At 44.8% G+C, this 20321-nt stretch overlaps 1 protein-coding gene and 1 long non-coding RNA gene across 6 annotated transcripts in view; one reads left to right on the plus strand and one right to left on the minus strand.

The window, feature by feature from the left end:
• Positions 1-20321, plus strand: part of DOCK2 (dedicator of cytokinesis 2) — a 566587-nt gene that overhangs the window by 171948 nt on the left and 374318 nt on the right. For all 5 annotated transcript variants that reach the window (XM_068277405.1, XM_068277401.1, XM_068277402.1 and 2 more), the window contains 2 exons: positions 10814-10997; positions 20086-20183. In XM_068277405.1, coding sequence (XP_068133506.1) covers positions 10814-10997; positions 20086-20183 — 282 coding nt within the window. The remainder of the gene's footprint in view (positions 1-10813; positions 10998-20085; positions 20184-20321) is intronic.
• Positions 1-20321, minus strand: part of LOC137564071 (uncharacterized) — a 147761-nt gene that overhangs the window by 23798 nt on the left and 103642 nt on the right. The window lies entirely within an intron of this gene.

Here is a 20321-nt window from a genome sequence, read left to right on the forward strand (position 1 = left end):
TAGACTACCTACAGTATGTACAGCATACATTATATCAGATTACATATAGAATGAAAATAGAGGTTCCAGTCAGCCTTTAGATCTAGTGGGAAGGTTAGAAGCAGAATGAGCTCTGATCGCCCACCTCGGTTTTAATACCGACTAGGAAAGAGTTAAATGTGACATCATATTCGCCCTCCCCTAGACCAGACTATTGGTTGGGCCACCTCGTGGTGTCATAATACCCACCCACTCGATTAATATTTAATGTCACCTTTCCTTTACTTACTGGAATGTGGATGTTTATAAAACATGGCTGATGTTTATTGTTCTAGTGGCGTACAAGCTGAGGTCAGTGAGACCTGCGGCCTTGTTCATAGAACAGCTTCTTGGTATGTTCTAGTTCTGCTGACAGAACTGCAGATTTTCTCTCTAAGAGAAAATCCCCTTAAAGGGCAGGTCTGCTCATCAAGCCTTTTTGACTAACTCAGTCCAAATAACTGAGGCCTACTTAAATTATAACACAGTGGTGTAAAAGGTCTGCCGGGGAAGTTTGAGCTCTGCCATATTGTTTCCCCCCCAAATACATGTAATCTGACAGCATTTCACCAAAAATTCACGCAATTTGGCAGAGGTTCCTCCAAAATACAGATAATATGGCAGTTGTTCCCCCAAAATAGACATAATCTGGCAGCAGCGGTTCCCCCAACATACACATAAATTGGCAGTGGTTCCCCAAAATATGCATAATCTGGCAGTGGATTGCCCAAAATATATGTAATCTGGCAGCAGTGGTTCCCCCAAAATACACATAATCTGGAATCAGCAGTTCCCCCAACATACACAATCTGGCAGCGGTTCCCCAAAAATACACATAATCTGGCAGCTGTTCCCCAAAATACACTTAATCTGGCAGCAACGGTTCCCCAAAAATAGTTAATCTGGCAGCAGTTCCCCCAAAATAGGTGCCCCCAGTATAGGTAACCAGGTCTAAAGGTATCCCCAGTGAAAGTAACCAGGTCTATAGGTGTTCCCAGTACAGGTATCCAGGTCTATAGGTGTCTCAAGTATAAGTAGCCAGGTCTATTGGTGTCCCCAGAATAGATAACCTGGTTTATAGGTGTCCCCAGTTTAGATAGCCAGGTCCATAGGTGTCCCCAGAATAGGTAGCTAGGACTATAGGTGTAAAAAATGGTAAGCGAAGGAGCGCTCCATAGTGTAACACCAAAATGTATTTCATAACAATGCGCATAAACAAAATGCACTTACTAGAAAGTAGGTGTGTACAAGCATATCACAAGTGGGCAAAAGCCCTGTCCTGGAACCCTGGGGTGGCTGCCTTCTGTGACCGCTGTGGCCTGCGGTGGTCGTGGTCCGGATGTAAGGGGACGGAGCTGGCTGGCCCTGGGGGTATAGGCATGCTGGCAGTGTCACAACGCGTTTGGACGAATCATCGCCTTCATCAGGTGACGCTACCGGCCAGCACGCAGGTTTAAATAGCAATGGTGACCCAGAGCCGGGCCGAGGCAGAGGCTGGCGAGGCGCCAGCCTCTGAGCGCAGTGCCTTGAGGGCGCATTCCTCTCCACTCTCCCCGTTCCTGTCTCTGAAGTATTGCCGGTGGCAATCGGCACCTGATTCCCGGAGCGGCGGTGCCCACTCTCTCTCCCTATGTAGCTACTAGCTGGTGTTTGGGTGCTTTTGAGGGAGGGACGGCTGTCTCGGGTTGTCGCACAGCTGATTGGCCCACAGCTTCTGTCCACCCCCAACTTCCGGCTCGCCTCCCCTCACGGAAGTGAAGTCTCTGCTGCTGCCTAGCAACTTCAAGGAGAAAGCTGCCGGCTGAAGGTAAGGCGCGCTAGTTTTGAATAGATCCCACTGTGTGTTCAGCACAGAGCACACAAGAGTAGCTGTCTGCACCAGGAGATCGTGCAGCAGATAGAAACAGTCCCGGAGCAGAAAGCCAAAACCCTCATTCTGCCCAGCTTCTCCGGGAACAGCTGCTGAGGTCAGAATGTATTTACTTTTCAAGTTCAGTGTTTATTTTACTTGAGGGGGGAGGTGGGTCAGAGTAATTGCTTACTATCTCTAGCCTAGCTGATAGCAAAATGCTACATTCAATTAGGACTGATGGAAACCATGATGAAAGTCATTTCCATTAAATCCGTTTGCAGCATGATTTTCTCCCAGATGTAGTCATCCTCCTGCTGCTGAGATTTCGGTGTGTGATTTAGCTCTTATACTTTGCATAGGAGCTCAACTATGGATGGTCATAGAAATAAGGAATAAATGTGATCACAGTGGAAATGTGATCACGTTTCTAAGTGGAAAAGAGCCCTGAGGGCTCATTCATACTATGTGCATTGCTTTCAGTAACGACTCACTGCACAGTGTGAGATGCTTCACAGCACAGTGAGCTTTTGCAAGAATTGCATTGTAATGCAGCAGGAAACATCTTAGCACATGACACGTGTTTTCCCGTTGAGCTCAAACATGTCAAGGCTACCGATGTGTTATAGCACATTTCATAAGTCTGTAAGAAACGCATGCAGGAAATTACGTTCGTGCGTGTATTGTGAATTTTTACGTCAATACCTCGCCAATACCTTGCTTAAGGCAATATCTTGCTTATCAGAGCTGGCCAAAGCAGTGGCTAAGGGGGGGGGGGGGGGCGCACTTTTGAGTCTCAGCCTCTGTTGCTGGAAAACCTTGTCCCGGCACTGTGGTGACCTCATTAGGTAATAAGGGTGTCCGTGGTAACGGGGGGAGAATCTTGCTGACAGTCAGTGGTAGTGTTGTCAGGCTCGGAGGGAAGGCCAGCTGTTGGATGTGCTGGCTTGGGAGGAGGAACAACTGCGATCCGTTGTTTTGGAAACCAGGGGGTGTGGGTCAGAAGGAGCCAGAAGATAATAGGCTGTGAGTGGATCACATGGTTTGTGTGATCTAAGAGATGGGCTGGCCCTGGTGTCTGCAGGAGGGCTGGGAAAGCCAGGGGGCGGTGCGTGAAAGGAATCCCCTCTCCATCCTGTATTAGACAAGGGACGAGGAAAGGCGGGATGTAGGGACGCTCACTGCTGTCTAAATTGTGGTATTGTGAGCCGCCGTGTAAGGGGGCGTGTCCAAAATACTTGAGTGGCAACCCCCGGAGGCAGGAGGAAAGCCTATGGCTGCAAAAGTCATGTTGCCAAGGCAACCCTATGGGCGCTATGAGGAGAGGAATTGGGAGCAGCGTAGCTGCTGTCAGAGGGCCAGCCCATCTCTTAGATCACACAAACCATGTGATCCACTCACAGCCTATTATCTTCACATCCCCTGGTTACCAAAACAACGGAGTTGTTCCAACTCTCAAGCCAGCACATCCAACAGCTGGCTTTCCCTCCAAGCCTGACAACAGTCCCACTGACTGTCAGCAAGATTCTTGGCATCACAGCCCATCAGTCACCCAATCACCGCTCACCCCGGGGCCCCTCCCCCATTACCACGGACACCCTTATTACCTAATGAGGTCACCATTTCTATTTAAACCTGCGTGCTGGCCAGCAGCGTCACCTGATGAAGGCGACGCAAGCGGGGCATCTCCTCACTGAGGAAGAGCAAGAAGAGATGGCTAGTAGGTCAGCATCCGACTTTGTGCAGATGGGGTCTTTCATGCTGTCCAGCCTTTTGAGGGATCCCCGTATAAAAAAACTCAAGGGGAATGACCTGTACTGGGTGGCAAAGCTACTAGACCCTCGGTATAAGCACAAAATGGCGGAGATGTTACCAAATTTACAAAAGGCAGAAAGGATGCAGCAGTTGCACAACAAGCTGGCAAGTATGCTTTACAGTGCGTTTAAGGGTGATGTCACAGCACAACGGAATAAAGGTGCCACTGCCAGTAATCTTCCTCCTCCTCCCATGTCCACGCAGGCAAGAACAGGACGCTCTAGCGATCTCATGGTGATGTCAGACTTGCGGACATTGTTTAGTCCAACACCTTCCGGATCCACCCTCCACCAACGCCTCGACCGGCATGTAACCGACAACCTGGCCTTAAGTGCGGATACAGACACTCTGAGCAGCGATGAACCCCTGGACTACTGGGTGCGCAGGCTTGACCTGTGGCCAGAGCTGTCACAATTTGCCATCCAACTTCTGGCTTGCCCTGCCTCAAGCGTCCTGTCAGAAAGGACCTTCAGCGCAGCTGGAGGCATTGTCAGTGAGAAGAGAAGTCGCCTAGGTCAAAAAAGTGTTCAGTACCTCACCTTTATCAAAACGAATGAGGCATGGATCCCAGAGGGCTACTGCCTGGCCGAACACTAAGTCAGTCCCCACACAGCATCTCTGCTTGCCTGCTGGTTGCTGCTGCATGCCCCAAAACTAAGTAGGTCCCCACACAGCATCTCTGCCTGCAGGCCGCTTGACTGCCTTCTCCACCACCACCAACAGGGTCCAGGACGCTAGGTGGATTCCTGAATTTTTAAGGCCACTAACAGAAAGAATAATTTTTCTGGTGCGTGTACATGCCTAATTTCTCTGGCTGCACATCGGCTGCAACAACATAACAAAAGGCATATACATGTGTCAATTCCCCTTTGTGATCATTACCTTGCCGCGGTGAAGGGGCTTGGGTATCACAATGAAGCAATGACCAGGCCTATATGAGTGTGTTGGGGGGCACACCCAAGATAATAAGGTTGTTGCCGTATTGTGGACAGACCAAATTCGATCAGCTGGACAGTCACTGTTGTTCTGTCATTGAGCTACCTCAGCCCGACCATATGGGGTTGAAAACCGCCATCGTCTGCTCTTTCGCCATCGTGCGCACCAGTCCAGCATGGCCATCACTACAATAACAGCTGTTTTCGGTGTGTTACACAGTGAGTTTGGTCTGTCAGTGTGAAGCAGTACACTACTTACACTACCTGCTGATCCATGTATACACACACAAGATGTTTTCAAGCACTTTATGCCTCCAATTTAGGAATGCAATGTTATTTCTGCCCTTTAGGGATTATAACCCTGCTGTGCATCAAATCCGTAATTTTTCCCAGGACTTTTGGCGTGTATCCCACTCCGCCATGCCCCCCTCCAGGTGTTAGACCCCTTGAAACATCTTTTCCATCACTTTTGTGGCCAGAAACAGTGTTTGTAGTTTTTCAAAGTTTGCCTGCCCATTGAAGTCTATTGCGATTTGCCTGGTTCACGCGAAGGTGAACCTTTGCAGAAGTTCGCGTTCGAGGTTTGCAAACCCAAAATCGGAGGTTTGAGTCATCTCTAGTCATAAATAATCACAGCATCTGCAAAAAACAAAGAACAGAACATAAACCAACAAGTATAAAACAACAAACAGCTTGCTTTGGAACAAGCACAATTCTGCAAGTCCATCCTGTCCCTCAACATGAGGAGCAGGCATCGAACCTGAATGGACCAATACAATGTCCAGTTAGAGCAAAGAAGTTTTCCGCACTCCTAACAATCTTAGGGACACACATTTATATCTAAGACAAACAACTACTGTGGTATATGCGCTTCTCTATCACACCTCTAACGCGACTAAAATTAGAATAAAATCACATACATGGATTGATTACAATTTGCTGGCAGGTGGGTCGCTGCACAACTGGGTGGGTATAACCACCCTAAATCAGTAGTAAATTATTAAAGCGCAGCGCTCTACACCTGTCACCACTGTGATGGTCTAAATATTAGCTAACAGCTGCAAAAAAATGCAAAAGTCCCAATATTGCAGACTAGCGCAAATGTCCATGCACAAATTCCAGGATGAAACAGCTTTCTCAAAGTCCACCTTTCCACATCAGAATTGGCATAAATTCACCACAATAGTAGGTATCACTCTCACCAGATAGGTTGGCTGATTGGTTATAGTCAGCATATAAAGCGTTATACAGTAGTTGGACTCCACGTTTCCAAATTCTTCCTCCTGTTTATAGCTCAGAGACAGAAAGCACACAACATAGCGTAATACTGTTGGGAGCTGAAAGCCTTAGCCCTCCACCAGGGTCACAGCACCAACTGCGCCAATAGTGAGCCACACTACCACTCTGTGTATCAGCAACAGCAAATAGTCAAACTCAAAGTTCACCAGATGTCACAGCTGACCATAACAGTTCAGCTATAAGCACTTTATGATCCTTCTTGCTTTCAAGTAGGCAAACTTCTCCCTTCATAAACTCAAATAAAAGGTGTCATAGCGTAACTCTGTTTATTAAAACACTTAAAAAGTAGTAGTGCACTCACATTTAATAGTAAAAACATTCGCATATAGTGTGAATAATATCAGGACGTCATTTAAATGCAGCAAGCTGGACTTTCACTGCTCCTCCACAAAACTTGCATCAAAACCAAAAAGTCCTTACAAAGGAGGGGCGTGGGCACCAGTATTTATTGCACAATTCATGTAAAGCAGTGATAGCAGCGTAACACATCGGTAAAAACAATTGAGTACATCACCCGTCCAGAGGCAATTGTTTCGCACCAGCCGGTGCTTGATCATGAATGGCTCGACTCCTTCTCATTCAGGAAGTCTAACAACGCCACGGAGGAGAGGGCGTCAACCAGTAGCGTTGAACCTGATAGAGGCAGTCCCTTTCTCAAAGCAACTACATAGTAACATTTGGCAAAAAAAAAAAAAAAATCTGTCCATCAAATTCAACCAGAAGGAAAAAACAACAACCCCCCCCCCCCCCACACACACACACATGCACACACACATCCCAATTGATCCAGGGGAAGGTGGAAAACCTTACAAGGACTGGGCCTATTCGCCTTAAAAGGGAAAATTCCTTTCCAACTCCAGATGGCAGTCAGAAAAATCCATGGATCAATTCTCCTGGGAATTACTTAACAATTATAGCTATGGATACCCTTGAATGCAAAGAAAGCATCAAAGCACTCTTTAACCACTTACGTACTGTAGGCCTACACCCCCCTAGTGACCATGCTATTTTTTTGCAAATTTTTCCACTGCAGCTTTAAGGCCTCGCTGCAGGGCCGTACAACTCAGCACACGCGTGATTCCCCCCCCCTTTTCTGCCCACCAACAGAGCTTTCTGTTGGTGGTCTGTGATTGCTCCCCCAATGTTTGTTTATTTTTTTTATATTTATTTGTTTATTGTTTCAATACATTTCTATTTTTTTTACATTATTTTTTAACCCTCCCTCCCCCGCCAGCCAATCAGCATGATCAGCTGTCATAGGCTTCAGCCTTTGACAGTGGATTACTTATCTGGCGCCCAGGAGGACAGCTGTGTCACACGGCTGTCCCCAGTACAGCGCTGCCGTAAATCACTGTACTATGTAAATAGACGGCAGTTTCGCCATCTAACAGTCTTCTAGCAGCAATTCAGAGATTCAATTGGGGATGCGCGCATCAGCACAGCAAAACACGCCCCCAGGACTGCACGCCTATAGCCAGTCGGCAACTAGTTAAAGGATACCTGACCCGAGCGATTGTAAATTGTAAAAACGAGGGAAACAGGCAGGTGTAGGTAGCAGTTCTCCTCCGTCCCTCTCCGTTATCTCCGAAAGGCCCCCCGAAGCTACTTCCGGGTTGGCCAGGTTGGTGAGTTGTGCGCAGGCGCTGCCTGGCCATTATTCTGTGCATAGCATCCCTTCGGATAAGTTCAAACTATTTTCACACAACTGATGTTAAAGGGACACTGTAGGGGGGGGGGGGGGTCAGGGGAAAATGAGTTGAAGTTACCCGGGGCTTCTAATGGTCCCCCACAGACATCCTGTCCCCGCGCAGCCACTCACCGATGCTCCGGCCCCGCCTCTGGTTCACTTCTGGAATTTCAGACTTTAAAGTCTGAAAACCACTGCGCCTGCGTTGCCGTGTCCTCACTCCCACTGATGGCAACAGGAGCTTACTGCGCAGGCCCAGTATGGCTGGATGGTGTAATGGTTAAGGGCTCTGCCTCTGACACAGGAGACCTGGGTTCGAATCTCGGCTCTGCCTGTTCAGTAAGCCAGCACCTATTCAGTAGGAGACCTTAGGCAAGTCTCCCTAACACTGCTACTGCCTATCGAGCGCGCCCTAGTGGCTGCTGCTCTGGTGCTTTGAGTTCGCCAGGAGAAAAGCGCGATATAAATGTTATTTGTCTTGTCAGTATGGTCTGTGCCTGCGCCGTGCGCTCCTGGTGACACCAGGGGAAGCGAGGACACGGCAACGCAGGCGCAGTGGTTTTCAGACTTTAAAGTCTGAAATTCCAGAAGTGAACGGGAGGCAGGGCCAGAGCATCAGTGAGTGGCTGCGCGGGCACAGGATGTCTGTGGGGGACCATTAGAAGCCCCGGGTAACTTCAACTCATTTTCCCCCGACCCCCCTACAGTATCCCTTTAAGCATACGGGTCAATATTTTTTAGTTCTGATTTTTTTCCCTTCTTGAATAAGGAGAAAACATCAGCTGTACGCCAATAGTAAGGAACTGACCCACTTGAAAGAGAATAATAGAAAATAAGATAAAGTGGCTTATCGATAACTGAACTCAACTCCTTTAATACTCGGGGGTGGATGCCATCGGGCCAGGTGCCTTGTCTATCTTAATATTATTTTAATGTGCCTGCACACCTTCCTGTTTTAGGCAATTCATGCTGAATGCAATAAAGTGAGAACAACCCAGGGACATATGAGCTAAAGGCATCACCTTGGTAAAGACAGAAGCAAAGCAAGCGTTTCAAATTTCCACTTTAGCTCAGTTCTCCACAATCAAGTTTCCTGCCTTACCTTGTAAAAGTCCTATACTCTCTACCTTCTTGCTTTTTTAGTTTATATATTTGTAAAACTGTTTTTGTTTTGTTAGTGGGGGCTGCTGATCAGTCCTCTTCAAAGGGTTCCGGTGAGTTCAGAGTAGGAGACGAGGATGGGGATCCTATTGACCATGTGCTCTGCCTTCATGGCTTTTGCACAAGCTATGGGAATTTTAGCACACTCACAGACTCACAATAAAAAGGGAAAAGCATTTCCCTATACTTCTTTTACACTCATCACAAATGAAGTTACAACACCATAAAGAAATGCATGTGGCCACATGTGAATCAGTGTACTGATAGAAGAAGGAGTAATATGCAAATAATTACGTATTCACATGTATCAAATCATGTGACACCCAGTTTCGAGTCCCATCCAGCAACATATGCAGGGCCGGTTCAAGTAACAATTGGGCCCTAGGGCAAAATTAGCCTTGGGGCCCCCCCAACAGACTCCCCGACCAAAAAGCGTCATTAGAGGCCCTTTGTTGCAGCCAAATCTCCCTCCTGGGCCCCTGAGCTGGCTGCTGACCCTCCCCCAATCACCTCCCAACTTAACAGACTCTGAGCAACAGTTAAGATGGGGGAGGGACACCTTGGGGGCCCCTACAGGCTCTGGAGCCCTGGGGCAATTGCCCATTTTTTCCTATGGTAGCTCCGGCCCTGAACATATGACCCAACAGAATACAGAAACATAAGAGAAAATGCTGAAAAGGGAATATATTGACTAGACACATGACCCAGACCAGGAGATTTGCCAAATGGCTCATGAAGACCCATTTGCAACGGCAAGTGATATCTGAAACAGCCTGCCAGCATCAACTGTTGCACATGTTTCAGGAACTAAAAATAAAAACATAGTTTCTCCATATATTGAGCAGAAAGTTCCTGCAACAAAAAGAAATGGAAGAAGCAGCACAACACTTGATGATGAAGGGCCAGTAGGTCCATAACTTATAGTTTGTTTCTTACTGCCATATATACGGTAAATGATTTACAGCTAGTTGTCCACTGCTTCTTTCTTTTGTTTTTAGAGGAGACTGCTGGTGTGGTCGCCCTATAAAGCGCGGTAACACGTAGCAATACATAGTTCCCTGATTTGGATGTTCCAGAGGATTACATTTTTGTTCTGTTTTGGCAGGAAAACATGTTTTAAACAAGTAGGACTAAGGAGGAATTGTGAAAATCTTTTTTGAATGTAAGATTTTAAATTAAACACAAACTCCCCAGGGAATACCAGCCGGAAAAAAGAAAGAGGAGTTAAAATGTTTATGACAATGGGGTTCACCAAACTTTAACTTCTCTTTTTTTTCCTTTACTTGGACATACTTCCAAGGGTTATCCTGTTGGCAGTTCTGGTAACAGTGGTATGCTCAAGGGTTTTGCAGTTAAAGTAGCATTTCATACTGCAAAAAAGCTACAATTTGCTTTTCCACCTTATCCCTTTCTGGTCTGGAATACCTCAGGGTTGAAAACTGATATGACAATAATTCTGCTTTTCATCTGTACTTTTAACCTTTTCTTGTCCACAGCTCCAAGACTCAGGCCATGTTCACATTGGCCATTGCATAGCATTCCCTGTGATAGCAGGAACGCAACACGAGGAGTTGGGACAGTGGCGTCACATGTTATCCTCATGTTGCATCGGGTACAGTGAAGCGTACAATCAATGAAAAGTATGCTTCACCATTACTGTCAACATATGTGTTTAGCCGTAACAAACTGCATGCAGTGCATTACCATACCGCAACCTTTTATACCACAATGCACACCACAATGTGGCGTAAGCTACATTGCAAAGCAGCAGCAGTTACACCTACAAGTGTGTCAGAATAGTACCTTCAAAGAAAAGGACCATCATACCTACATAAAAAACCTTCTTGGGAACTGTAGCCATTTTCTATTATGTTGAACAGCATGAAATTATTTGCTAAACCAAATTAATCAACATAAAATATTAATATGAATCTTTCATTCCTATCTCCATATTCAAATTCAGCAGATTTCAACTCTCTTTTTGAAATAAACACCATGATGAGAAAAAGGTTAACAAATGCAAATGTATTTTTGTCATTATGTTTCTAGGGTGACAGCAAGAAGATGGAAGATGCCAGCACATATTTGTCACTACCTTCTACTCGTCATCAGATGGATAGCAAGGGCTCATCATTCAACAGAAACAGTAGTAGCTCTGGAGGGCTGTCTGTTAGCTCACGGGATGCCTTTTCAGTTTCTACTCTTGTATGTTCTACTAAACTGACACAGAATGGTAAGTTGATTTAGCAATGTAAGAGTGCTCAGGGTGTATTAAAGTACCCCGAACAGTTGATTAGTCTTAACAAAACCCCTGCCAGATCATACTTACATACATACCTATTCAACAATTACCGTGCTGTATTTTCCATCCTGTCATCTCTGCCGTTCAGCCACAGGGTCACAGGGTCAGTGCCACTCTGTTGTGAAAAGGCCGGGGTTTACAAGAGACGACAGAACAGAAAATACCATGCAGAAATAGCAGCGTAAGTAAGTAATGATGTGGTGGGTGGTCAATAAATATGCCTTCTCATCGCACACTTGTCTACTGCACACTGAGAGCTGTCTGGAGCGAGCCTGAGGGTTGGTGACTATGTTGCAAGGGGGCATGATTGGTGAAAAAGGGACATTATTGTGCAGGCGCAGAACGCTCCTGGCAACAAGAGTATGGCGGAGGAGCGCTTGCAGCCGGACTATGCCTGTGCCGACTGGATCCGGCTGGTGAATTGAGCGATCAGCCTAAAGAGGGCTAGAGGAGGCCCCAGGTATGTATCATTTTTATTTTATTTGTCTCAGGTATACTTTAATGGGGTTAAATGTTGCTGCCTTTGTACATTTACTGGCTTATTCATTTCTCCCATGGGCCATCAATTACTTAAATAATAAGCTGCTGCTTGTTTCTGGTTAGTTATTGTCACAGGAGCCCTAGTGGCTGACCGCACTTAGCCTTCTAAACGGTGCCAGCGCACGGATCGTGCGAACTCTGGTCGCAGTCAATGCGCAGGAACCGTTAAGAATTGGCCGCGGACAACTCAGAAGGGAGCCTGTGAGACACGGGTGATTACAACTTCACCTACTGGTTCAGAGTAAACTGCCACCACCGCGGTTATCATGGGACCGTGGAGCCCACTAACTGACTGACTAATCCTGCGAATAAAACGGTTAAACACACGTTATTCTGTCTAGCCAACAACAAACAAACAGTAGCGTATCTTCAGAGACCCGGGATCAGTTCTGTGTGTGCTGATAAGCAGGGTAGCGGAAAGTGAATGACTTGGAGAAAGTCGTTTATTCACGCAATATAAATAATTAATATATACAGACAATTATTAATTATCACAATTATTAAGACAGTAATAGCCAGTATAAAAAATAAAAGAAGGGAGAAAAATACTTAGTTCCTGGAAAGTTGTCCTTTTTGTGGGAAAACAGAGTTCTGGGTTTCAATTTGAGTTCAGAGTTCAGACCAGGTGGATGCCAGCATATCCTCAAGCTGGCATCTGATGAATTCAAGATGTTTCAGTGTGGAGGACACTGAGTTTGGGTCCTCTGCCATTCTTATGCCCCTGCTTCAGTAGGAGGGAGTGAGGGCGGGGAGCCATACACCCCCTTAGAAGATGAGATGAGCCCTCCCCTTATCCTGGGGGCTAGAAATCATATCTACCTATATATGGGCTCTATCTCACCGAACCGTACAGGTCAGGGCAGATTCATTAACATTTTCAGGTCTGTCTCGATTTACCCAGCGCCCTGATACCAGACATGAGGGGTGGGACCCCTGTGGTATCATCAGGGCATTTTCAAACTGCCTAACTGGCAGTCCTTACCTCAGAATGTTCTGAAACTTCCTCAGAACCAGCACCGGGGCTCATGCTACACTTCCCCCACGTTTGGCGAAGCTGCCATCTCAGGAACCCCAGAAATATGACAGATCTGGGAAGTTATGGATATGCTATGAGACTCAGGTTATTCCCAGGCAAAGGCTCTTTGAAGTTTGGAGCAGCCAGCGAGGTGTCGCCTCCCCTGCTGGGAATGAGCCAGTGGGTCTGGCTTTTAGCCCAACTAGATTGCTTCTGCCATGGTGCTTGTCACCTTATACCTGATGGATGGGCCATCAGCACAGCTTGAAGCCAGGGACTCTCTGGGGCAGATTAGGCTCAGGCTCATTAGCATATCAAAAGAGCCATCCAGCCTTTAGGATGGGGCTCTCTTTGCTAAGAAAAGGACTTCAGCTGTCCCTACACACTCAACCCAGATTGTACCGATTTGAAGCGCAATCGATGCAGGGAATCGAGTGCGATTGCTTTTTCTTCACGGGCGGTTCCAGGACGCGCCTGCGGCCCCGCAACCGTCCGTGACAGTTATTAATGGGAAAATAGTCAGAGAAGATAGTTACGGTAGTTTGCCCTACCAGCCCTGCTCATCCTACCTTCATAGGTAGTACTATGCAGGCCTATGCTATGCTGATGGTTCTTGCATTCACCCTAACTTGGCCTATATGGTTATTTGTTTTGTATTCTGAAGTTGGAAATCCCTCTTATCCCCAAGTGTCGATGTTCCCTGCCTCATAGGTATAATAGTACACATCTCTATAATACCCTATGGTCCTAAACATGTATGAGGGTTCAATGCTCCTGGGAAGTGAAGGAAAGCATTCATGTATTATAAAAAACACTGCCCAGATAAAATTTGCCTATTGAAATCCCGCTTCTCAACAGCCTCCTTGCCAATTTTCCTTAACAATACACTAGAACAGTGTTCTCCAACCCTGTCCTCAAGGCCCACCAACAGTGCATGTTTTGTGAAAACCCACAAAGGTGGTTAATCAGCACTGCTGAGACACTAATTACCTCACCTGTGTATGTTTGTGGTTTCCTGCAAAACATGTACTGTTGGTGGGCCTTGGGGACAGGGTTGGGGATTCATGGGGAGCTATGCACTAGAATATATGCAGCTAGGGCCAACAAAAAGTACAGTGGTGTTGTTACCCTAATTCATAATTATTTCCCTTTAGAAACTGTATTAAGCAATAATAGTAGATATGTAATTCTGAAATATAAGCTCTGTGGCCAAGATATATGCAAGTTTCTCCTCATACTAGGGCACCTGCATACTTCCCTAAACACACATCCTATTTGGTGTGGTGACTTCAATATGACCCTCAACGATCCATTAGATAAATTGTCCACCTCTGCCCAAAAGATCCAATTACATTCCACAATCTGGTTGATATTTGGAAGGAATTATATGCTACCAAGAGGAACTCTACCTATTATTCTCCAGCTCATAACTCCCATTCAAAAATTGACAATGTGCTGGTTTCTACAAATTTGGCAGGAACTCTGTTGTACCTGTTGTAGAAACATTCACATATCTTAGTCTGATCTGCTAGGTATCGATATACAGGCTTGCCCCAAAATGCTTAAATTCTGGAGATTAGATGAATTGCTTTATGACTAATGATAATAAAAAGGTTTCCACTATAACCTGCTGACTAGCACATAAAGCGGTCATCAAAGGGCACCTAATCAAAGTGTCAGGTCTCTAAAAAAAAGGGACTCCGAACAATAGTCCAATTTGGAATATAAGTTCCATAGGCTGATCTTACTGAACCAAAATCCCCCTGTATATACAGTATTTAACATGCAATACTCGTCCACCACCTGTAAAATTCCTGAAGGCAAAAATTTCACTTAAATCTATGCCCGGGAAGGACCTGCTTAATGTCAGGAACTGTTGCCCAATATTCTTATTAAATCAGGATTACAAAATTCTCACTGCAATTTTGGCAGTCTAAATAATCTCTTGCCTACCGTTGATGACAATGGCCAGGTGGGATTCATCCCAAATAGGCAAGCTTCTGATAATATCCCGGTAACACCCTTATTTACTGTATACAGCGTGCCAATAAACATAAAAAACATAAAAAGCCTTAATTGATACTGAGCCAGAGTATAGAAAAGGCCTGTGAAAGGCATTACCAGTGGCTTCCACAATATTACAGAGCAACTTTACTCATATCCGCCCATCAGTCTCAAGCTTTGCAGGGAGTCCTCCTCTGCAATTGTCATATGTAGAGTGATGAGGCAGGGGTGCTGGCTGTCCCTGGCTCTTTTTGTAGGCACTCAAACCATTTGAGGAAATATCAGGGCTCAAAATAAATGTAGACAAAACTGAGATGATAACTAACATCCCTTCCTCTGAAGCACAACAAATTGCTCTTAACTTTTGCTTTCCAGATTAAGCCACATTTCCTTAAAGAGTAACTGCAAAAGCTAATTTAAACCTCTATTCTCCTGTGTTAAACAGTTTAGAAGGAAGCCAAAAAGGCAATACTGAAGTTAAAAATCTCTCTTACTTTTAATGTGTGCTTATCAGCAAAGCTTTTAGACCCAAGCTCTCAAAAGGACGAAAGGCCGCATACCATACTGCAAAGCATTCTGGGGCTGCTTGGGTCCTCCCCTCGGCTGCTAGTGAGAAAGTACAGGCTCATGTTACAACAGCTTAGCAGTGAAAAATCTCCGGGCAGAGTACACTGCAGGAGTCCGCTATTGTTCCTAGCCACATGGCTAATCAATATTCACTGCACAGTAGTGTTATTCATTACGGATCTTTTGTGTGAGTGAATCATCAGGAAGCAGGCAGGACATGACGACACATTTGGCTTCATAGGAGACAGACAAACATGGAACCTGCCATGAGCTGTCAGGAGCATCATTCTCTGCAAATACTATATAAAAATTCTGTGAAATCCAAACGTGGACAGTGAAATGCATATGTAATGTAAGTACAGCCAATCTTTAGCTACTGATATGTGTTTTTTTTTTTCTGAGACCCTATACCTAACAGCTCCTCTTTAAATATTTAGGTGTAAACCTATGTAATAATCTTAATGATATATGTATGTATAATTATGAATGTGTGATGGCTGAGCTTCTCAGGGACCTAGATACAGTACTTGGCATTCATTCAACCTATCTTGGACAGGTCATATCTCAGCGGTCAAAATGACCCTTTTACCCGGGCTAACATATTACTTTAGAGTTCTTCCAATTCCTGTTGTTAAAATGACATTAAAAATATTCTCATTTATATGGGCCTATAAGAAGCCGCAAATTCCTACACAGTGCATGTTCTGGTGCAAGAGCTTTGGAGGTTTATCAGTACCCCACTTAATGAGATATTACGACGCATCCCAACTAGCACAGCTCCCACTAGTTAGTGCAGGGGCTCAGATGCCTGTATGGGTTGGAATAGAAAATGCTATAATATCTCCCTATGACTGGAAGGGTGCTATGTGGGCCTCGGCGGCAGGACACAAAGCCCTTAAAACACTCTTCCTGATTACCCACCTTACTCTATCCTTACCCTCCGCATCGATGGCAAGGAAGTAGAAAGAGTTCCCAGTGTCCGCCTTCTGGGCACAACCATCTCCAATGACCTGAGGTGGAAGGCCAACACTGCCTCCACACAGAGGAAATCCCAACAGAGACTTTTCTTTCGCCAACTAAAAAAGTTTGGTATGGCCCAAAAACTTCTGACAAACCTCTACTCCGCTACAATCGAATCTGTCCTATGCTCTTCCATCCTGGTTTGGTACGCTAGCTCCTCCGCCAGCGACAGGCTCAAACTGCAGAGGGTCATCAGATCAGCGGAGAGGATCATCGGGAGATCCCTTTCCTCTCTGGACCACCTTTACCACTCCAGGCTATACTCCAGAGCATTAAAGATTACCAACAACCCCTCACACGCAGGCCATCGCTTCTTTAGTCAGCTCCCCTCGAGCCGGAGGCTCTGGTTCCGGTCCATCTTTATCAAGACCTAAAGACATAAACAGTTTTTTTCCCTCGGCTGTCAACCTTCTGAACTCTCTCCACAAAATTGCCCATCCCCACTGAGGCACCATCTATGTGCACTGAGGCACTCTGCACATAGATGGCGCCCTAGCTTAAGCGGTCTCTTTGGTTGTTTTTTGAGTGTTTTTTTGTGTTGTAACTTATGCCACATTGGCCTCAATTCACTAAGCTTATCTCCTGTCTTTAATAACGTTTCTAGAGTTATCACCATGGTGATGAGGCATGTCGTATTCAGGAAACATTTTACCTCAGGCAAACCTAAAGTTAACTCTTCTGTCTTTAAGTTAACTCTTCAATCCTTAAAATAACTCCAGAGTTAAAGACAGGCTGTTTATTAACTGCGTGTGAAAATAACTACAGAGGAGGTAAATTAACTACAGAGGAGGTAACTTAAGGAATGAAGAGATAAAATAACTCTCTCACTGTGTGGAGGTAAGTTTTCTCTTGCCTTATTATCTCCAGCATGATCTTAGTGAATTGAGGCCATTGTCTCTCTCTGCGTCTGGTATAATGTTCTGTTCCTTCTGACTGCATGACTTGTCCTGTATCTGTATTTATATCCTGTATCAGTACCCTGTACGTGCCAAGCTGAATTCCAGGCACGACCCAGTCGTGCTTGGCGATAATAAAAATTCTGATTTTTCTTATGGGATGGCTTATGCTTCAAATACAAGTTACAGTCTGAAATGTCAGAGTGGTTTAGATTCCTTAGCCTTTCAATGGTGGTCCCTAAATGGGCTCAACACAATTAAGGACTTGCTTGTTGATGGAAAGATTTTGGCCAATTGACATCTGGTCTCCCACTTTAATGTACCTGACCCGGAATGGTTTAGAGCTATGCAATTGCTTCACTAATTGGGGATGTTTCTTTTCTGAAGTGCTAGGGTGTTATGCTAAAGAGCATAAAATAATGTGAAAAAAACAATGTGCAAGAAGCAGATTAACAAAAAAAATGTTAAAGGGGCACTACAGCGAAAAACTGTAAAATTTAAAATATGTGCAAACATATACAAATAAGAAGTACGTTGTTTCCAGAGTAAAATGAGCCATAAATTACTTTTCTCCTATAATGCTATCACTTACAGTAGGCAGTAGAAATCTGACAGAAGTGACATGTGTTGGACTAGTCCATCTCTTCATAGGGGATTCTCAGCAAGGCTTTTATTCTTTATAAAGATATTCCCAAAAAAGGATTTAAACAATGATGCTGGCCAGCTTCCCTGCTTGCTACACCGTTTTTTGGCAGTTGGACAGAGCAACTGCCTTTCACTAAGTGCTTTTGCCTGTCACTTCTGTCTGATTTCTACTACCTACTGTAAGTGACAGCAACATAGGAGAAAAGTAATTTATGGCTCATTTTACTCTGGGAAAATGTACTTCTTATTTATATATGTTTGCACATATTTAAAATTTTACAGTTTTTCGCTGTAGTGCCCCTTTAAGTCCATTTCACTGAGATACTATACATTGGTTTAAAAGAAACAAAATATTTATATCTAAAAGTGGGAAAATAAATAAGGGCTAATTAGCAACTTCTTATTTATTTATTTATTTTTTAATAATTTTAGCATGTGCATTTAACACCTCCACATTTATATTATTTCCTTCTAAGGGTTTTCAAATCTGGGGTAAAAAAAATAACTACAAAACATTGTCAGTGAAATTGTAATGATGCTTATGCACCAGACTCATGTGCAAATGAGAGCTGCATTGTCAGTTATAGGAAGTATGACGCACACTCATAAGTGAGTAAGCAACTAAAATAGATTAGGTCCACTGTATAACATATAGAATTAATGTATCTTTTGTACTTTTTTAGCATGGTACTGTAATGCTTGTGTGCATAAGCAATACTGTCTGTTTACAAATCACAGGTGTAATGCTTGGGGGTTAAACTTTGATCACCCAGAGCAGCAAGACTGGTAGCTGATTAATGGAAGAGGCTACACAGGCTGCCCAGAGCAACTGCAGCTCTGGGCTTCTGATATCGCTACAAATAAGACTCAATGGCAGCGCAGTGCGATGTTGTGCTGCCCTTGCGACAGCAAGCACTCAGAAAGGTACAAGACAGGACTATAGTTTGGAGTGTAACTAGACAAGTAAGACACAATGGGCTTGATTCACAAAGCGGTGCTAACTGTTAGCACGCCTGTGAAAACCCCCTTAGCACGTCTAAACGAGCTTTTCGCATGTAAAACTTTATGCGCGTAAAACTTTACGCGCGCACTGCACAGAGTGCAGGGCGCTCCGCGCGAAGTGCCCATTAAAGCCATAGGACTTTGCGCGCGCAAAACTTTGCGCACAAAACTTTGTGCGCAATCTGATTGAGTAATCTGGTGCTAACCTGCTTAGCACCCTGGTTAGCACATCTAAAGACTAGACGTGCTAAGTAGGTTAGTGAATCAAGCCCAATGGCAGCGCGGTGCGATGTTGCGCTGCCTTAGCGATAGCAAGCATTCAGACAGGTACAAGACAGGACTAGATTGGAGCATAACTAGTAGCAACCACAGCTCACAGTCACATCCACAGAAGCAGAGCAAGCTGGCTAACAACAATCACCAGCAAGCATCCACACAGACAAAACTACAGGAAAGAACATAACTAATAGCAACCACAGCCTATAGTTATGTTCCCAGAACTAGAGTAGCAGGAATACTACCAGTCACCAACAGGGTGATGGCAGAATCCAAGCTATCAGGATAATGGACTTCACTGACCCACCGTGGATGCAATGAACGTCCATCAGGCATGGAAACTAGGCAATAAACAATAATACAGAAAAATAATAAACGGCTCAACTAATGGATAAATATATATTAGCAAGTCTGTATACATATTTATCAAGAACTAGCTAAAGCACAAGTAATATGGTCGCATTGAACTACAATAACAGAACTATACAGAGTAGCACAGTGCCCAGCAGACCAGCATAGTGATCGCTATGATGGGCGAGGTCTAAAAGGGGAGACAGACTTTTATGCGGCATCGACCAATGGATGCAAGGATGCAAATCTCCACATAGCTGAATTGTAATCATTCAATCCTGAGCTTGCTTGATTACCATTTGATAGCTGGTTGTGAATGCAAAGGACTCCCATAGGAAATACATGCAGTATTATGTAACAACATGCCTGCAGGAAATCCAGGGCTATCTGGCCGCAGCTCAGCTGTAGTAAGCAATTGGTGGAATGATGACAGCATCCTGAGCTACCCAGAACTGCAGAGCAATTGCAAATGACAATGTCACTCATTGCGAATGCACAACCGAATGCAGGCAGACAAGCCAGAACTGTCCGTTTGCGGCTCCACCGCAACGGACAGAACGCGCAACAGGAGGAATCCTTACAGGAACATTGATATGTGTTACTAACATTACAAGTGTGATTTATGGTGTTTATAGTTTAGTGATATGTTTCTATCATTTATATATTTTGCTTTTATTAAATTAAAAACTCCTTTTCATTTTAGTTGGCCTTCTTGGACTTCTAAAGTGGCGCATGAAGCCTGAACTATTGCAAGAAAACCTAGAGAAACTGAAAATTGTGGATGGAGAGGAAGTTGTAAAAGTATGTTTTGTAAAGAATGCACAATAAATGAGTTATCTGGAATAATGGTTTGCAGGGTCACTTATGTTCTCCAGTGATCTCTTGCACAGACAGAGCTTAGTTACCCAGGCCCACAGTTCCCAAAGTTTACTCTGAGCA

The sequence above is a fragment of the Hyperolius riggenbachi genome, chromosome 3, assembly GCF_040937935.1.
Source record: "Hyperolius riggenbachi isolate aHypRig1 chromosome 3, aHypRig1.pri, whole genome shotgun sequence".
NCBI classification, from domain to species: Eukaryota; Metazoa; Chordata; class Amphibia; order Anura; family Hyperoliidae; genus Hyperolius; species Hyperolius riggenbachi.